Below are 5,107 nucleotides of genomic sequence, written 5' to 3' on the forward strand. Positions count from 1 at the left end.
GACCCTCACAAAGCATTATGGGAATTCTCTAGCCATTGAGTACAATTGTTTTGGTTGTACACTTGTTATTGTGTTGAGTGCACGCGATAACCACTATGGTTTCGGACACCACGGCAGCGTCTGAAATCACATGCTTCCCTGCTATATAGTAGGTGAATACTACAAAAGTAGTATGTCCGAATTCTTAGTACTCATAAAAGTGTAGGCAAAAAGTACTGGGATGACTTCTACTTTCGGCGAGATTCTGAAGTATGCATACGATTGAAACTTTACTATTCCATGAGGCCAAAAAAGAGGATTTGCAAATGACGCTGGTAGGTCACATGATAATGACAACATGGCGGATGTAGTATGTCTGAATTCATACTTTTAAGCTGTCGCAAAGTAATTATTCAAAATAAGTACCTACTCTTGAGAGTATGTGATTTCAGAGGCAGCCCACAACAAATGGCTGTCCCATCAAATAGTACCCTTTTTAAGGTGATTTCAGACACAGCCCTGGTGTTGCCTAGCAACAAGCTTAGAGGGAGACAAAGAAAGCTTTTGAGAGGATGATGAACATGGCAAACCAGATAGAAGTTGCAGCTGTGGCAAGTCAGGCATGGTTTAAAAAAGAAAAAGAAAGAAACCCATGTAACCCTCAGAAGTGCCTAATACATTTCCACAAACCAATCTATTCATTTATTTAAAAATAAAGACTTAAACTTTTTAGACTTGAACTTGACACTTTTTATTTATTTATTTTTAATTAAGTCAATGTCAGTGTGATACAACTGTCTGGGTATTAAGAAAAAAATGGCCTAGAATAAAATTCAAAAACTTAATATTTAAAAATAATTCATGTTATTTGTAATTTCCTTTGAAACATTTAAAAACTTAAATTGTTTTTCAAAACCCAGATGAAATCAACAAGAATTAATGCAAGTGATTTTAATTAAAAAGATAAAATCACTTTCTAAACTAATTTTTAAAAAGTTTTTCTTTTTATTATAGAAACTCTTATCGGTCATATATCCTTAATGGCATATTGTTTTTTTCTTTTTTTTATGTGTGTGTGTAAAATGTAAAATACTATTGCGTCCTCTAGTGGATACACGTGAAGCTACAATAATCACGAATTCTACAACAGAATATACTTGGAATATTGTTATTTGTCCATTCAGATCTTTGACCTATCCTTTAACACCTATTTTTGATTAACATCCTTCATGATTATCAATTTCCAAATTTTGTCAATGATACAAAATCAACAAGATGAAACTCTTTGCACTAAGTGTCAAGTAGGACATGTTCACTTATATTGCAAAGAACTGATGAAAAAAATCTTTAAAAAAATAAGTCTCACCATTAAGGTCAAGACCTTTGACCCACATGATTTCAACATCTTATATGAGTGCAAACCTTCTCTGGCAGGACAATGCCCAAGTATGTTTTAGATAAGACACATACTATGACATAAAAATGACAAAATGAGGAAGAGGGAAATCTGAACTAACAAGCAAATTTCTTTGGAATTACATCAGAGAGGCATAATCTTGCGTCACACCCAGCAGCTCTAGTTTCAAACAACGGGTGCTTTAAAATGTTTTATTGACAAAAAAAAAACTGATATACATCTAAAATACATGTAATAATATATTTCAAAATACATCATCTTAAATATGCAGTGGTCTAACATTAGAGTATCTGAAATAAAGACAAACAAACTGCAATAGAAATGTAATAATTGTGTATAATACGGTAATTCTACGTCAAGTGTTTTACAGTGATTTTTCAAGATTTGGGAGGTTTGACATCATATCCTTCAGTTTGGACTTCAGCAGGTCAAATCACCCTTCACAAGTCCACCTTTGGGAAGTTTACATCAATGGATAATCATCCCAAAGATGCGACTTTGCTGACTAGGACTGTTTTTCTTGATCCAGGAGAGCTGATCTGATTCCCAGCTTCTGAAGTTCCTCTACCAGGTCGCCACTCTGATGCATCTGAAGAAGAATATCACAGCCTCCAACAAACTCACCGTTGAAGTACACCTGTGGAATCGTCGGCCAGTTGGAGAACGTCTTTATTCCTTTCAGGTGGAACAAAGTAGCATGTCAGTAAACAGACAACATCATTTTTAGTGCTTAACTCTTACATGAACAACTCTGGAAATCATTTTATGTGACATGCATTTCCTTAATGTCTTTTTAATTCTACTTAAGTGTTTCAGTGGAAACTAACCTCTTCTAAGGTTAACACCCCTTTCTTCCTGCTGTGCAAAACTGATAAAGGCAATCAGAGCTGACAGGACTGCTGGTGCCGTTAACCTACTTGTGCTGTATTGAGTATATTGACCAAACTAACCATGTCTAGAACCAAGTTTCAAACCCAAACTGAAGTTAATTGTAAAAAAACACAGTGGAGCCACAAAAAATTAAAATTATATATAATTCAGCAAGCAAGTCATAATAATGAGAAACGTCCTCATAATAATGACTTATATATTATGTTTCATTAATATGAGATGCCGAGCCATTATTATGAGGTTGTCATCATTTCGTGAACTTTTCTGATTATTATGAGACATTTTATCATAATAATAAGTTAGTTTCTCCATCTCCAGATGTCAAGTCATTATTCCAACATAAGAAACTTTTTCATAATAACTTAGTTTCTGATTAATATCCCGTAATAATGGCTTAACATTATTAGAAACTTTATATCTATTATTATTTGAATCATGATCTCTCATAATTTCGAGAAACTTTCATGTAGTAATGCCTTGATTTCTCAAAATGAGAAAGGTTCTCATAATAATGACTCAATATCTCATAATATCGAGAAACTTTAATGTACTAAAGTCTTGTTTTGTCATAAAGAGAAGCGTTCTAATAATAATGCCTTGGCTTCTCATTCATTATATGTTGTAATATAATTACTTAACATCGCATAAGAATGAGAAACTTTTTAGGAATAATGACTCAATATCTCATAATAATGAGTAAGTTTTTAATAATAATAATAATAATAATAAATAATAAAAATAATAATGAGAAACTTTCATGCAATATACTAATACTAAGAAACTTTCTCATAACTTGTCATTCTTACGAGATAATTTCTCCATTTTTATGAGCTTTATTCGATTTTTACTACATACTCATAAGATTATACGAAAATTACAATTTTCTCATTATTATGGTGAGATACTAGCCATAATTATGAGAACATCACGTCTTGATATTATGCAGCTTAAAATAGATTTTTTCCAACAAGGTGTCAGTAATTTTTTTGAATGCCACACGTTCAAGAAGAACCACACATCAGATAAAACCGTCGTCGAAGCCAATATCAAACTCTAATAAGGTTTTAAACTCCAAACACTCTTCAAACAACAATGACCAGCTACTGACCTTGTCTAATATCCTGATCATCTAACACGTTATAAGCAGCGTAGTTGTCGACTCCGTGCATTCTGAGGATCTGAACGACGGCGTTGCTGAAGCCGCACATGGGTTGAGCAGGGGTGCCTTTTATGAAGACCACAACTTTGTCCTTCTTCACCATCTCCTCCAGGTTCTTCTGGGCCGCGGAGGAGCACATGAGACGGGCCCAAACAGACAGGAGCTCTCCATTATTCTGCACTGTTCTGTAATGCCACGCACCCGATTGAAGACACCGGGCTGTCGATCTGAGAACGTTGTTCATTGTACAAAACTGAAGGGTTTAGTGAAGATTAAAGATGTTTATATACGTTTATCACGTCCCTTAACTGACCCCACAGAACCTCGCCGAAGTAACCCACTGGACGTAAGCTCCGCCCCTTCTAGTATAAACACTCAATGGATGAAAGCTATTGGGTCTCGTCTTTGTCATATCCTCTGTGATTGGTTGAATCCTACGTCAGTCATGCTTGAAGATTACACAAGTTGCTTTTTATCTCCGCCAGCTTCTGATTTTAGCTAAGTGAAATATTTTATAAAATGTATCAACTATTACACGAACCTTAACTGAAATTTAAAAACGCCTATTTCTTTTCGTCTTTTTTTTTTAAAGAAGTTTTTATACATCCGGTTAGAATAAAGCTGGCATTTTTTCTTCCGGTACGTACATGCTCCGAATCATTTCTACGAATCGGTTCTTTCAAATCGTTTTAAAGATCCATTACAAAGAAAAAAACGATTCAGTGATTCCTCCATATATTGGAATTTTAGTTCTGTTGCTCAGATTCCGCGTGTAAAACATAGTCATTAAAATATATAACTTTTGTTATAATTTTATAACAAGTAAAAATATTGATCACTCAACATTGCTCGAACAGATTCAAGAATCGTTTGTGTGTGTTTTTTAAACGATTCAACCGATTTAATGCAAAGATCCGAATGATTCACTCGTGAAAAGAGATTATCACAATAATGTTAAATATGGAGAGGATTGAAATTAATCTCCAGTTTTGTTGGGTTCCAGCTCATACTGGCGTGGAGGGCAATGCGATTGCAGATTTGAGTGCAAAGAATGCACTGAAATTAAAGGACAAGGAAATAATGAAAGTCCCATTTGGTAAAGTTGAGGCCAAATCATTAATTAAAACAAAAGTGAGAGAACCATGGCAGAAAAAGTGGGACATAGATAACAAAGGACGACATTATTATAATAGACAGAAATCTATTGATGTCAAGGTTTTTGAAGGGAAATTCAGAAGAGAAGAAGTGATTTTATCAAGATTTTTCAATTTTTTAATGGGAAAACGCATATCAGATAATTGTGATGTTTGTAATGTTACAGAAAATGTGGAGCATATCATTATGAGGTGCAAAATATATGCAGAAAGGAAGATCTTGCAAGATAAGATCACGAGTTGGAACAAGAATGGAGTTTGAATGGGATTTTGGGGGCAGATGAGAAAATGTGGGAATGTAGTAAAGCTCTATTTAATTTTCTTAAAGATACAAGGTTAGTGCACAGTGGATGGATGGATGGATGGATGGATGGTTTGTTTGATTGATTGATTGATTGATTACATGAAGCCTTGAAGTTGCACACACCGGTACAGTAGGTGGCAGTATGCACCTGAATAAGTTGGTTGCGACCCGCCAATAAAATCAGAGAGAGATTCACTCGTGAG

General features: G+C 34.6%; 1 protein-coding gene across 1 annotated transcript; it reads right to left on the bottom strand.

Moving 5' to 3' along the window:
* Positions 1 to 755: 755 nt before the first annotated feature.
* glrx5 (glutaredoxin 5 homolog (S. cerevisiae)) lies at positions 756 to 3,816 on the bottom strand. The gene is made up of 2 exons (XM_067383434.1): positions 3,396 to 3,816; positions 756 to 2,071 (listed from the first exon to the last, which is right to left on the bottom strand). Exons 1-2 carry the CDS (start codon positions 3,688 to 3,690, stop codon positions 1,902 to 1,904), a joined length of 465 nt encoding a protein of 154 aa, XP_067239535.1. The 5' UTR covers positions 3,691 to 3,816; the 3' UTR covers positions 756 to 1,901.
* Between the last annotated feature and the right edge of the window lie 1,291 nt (positions 3,817 to 5,107).

This window comes from Chanodichthys erythropterus, chromosome 4 (assembly GCF_024489055.1).
Source record: "Chanodichthys erythropterus isolate Z2021 chromosome 4, ASM2448905v1, whole genome shotgun sequence".
NCBI lineage: Eukaryota > Metazoa > Chordata > Actinopteri > Cypriniformes > Xenocyprididae > Chanodichthys > Chanodichthys erythropterus.

Bases quoted from the DNA above. Each gene is read 5' to 3' on its own strand.
- glrx5 (XM_067383434.1), bottom strand. From the start codon at position 3,690: ATGAACAACGTTCTCAGATCGACAGCCCGGTGTCTTCAATCGGGTGCG. The intron at 2,072-3,395 runs GTCAGTAGCTGG...TCCACCTGAAAG, and splicing joins TGATCAGGATATTAGACAAG to GAATAAAGACGTTCTCCAAC.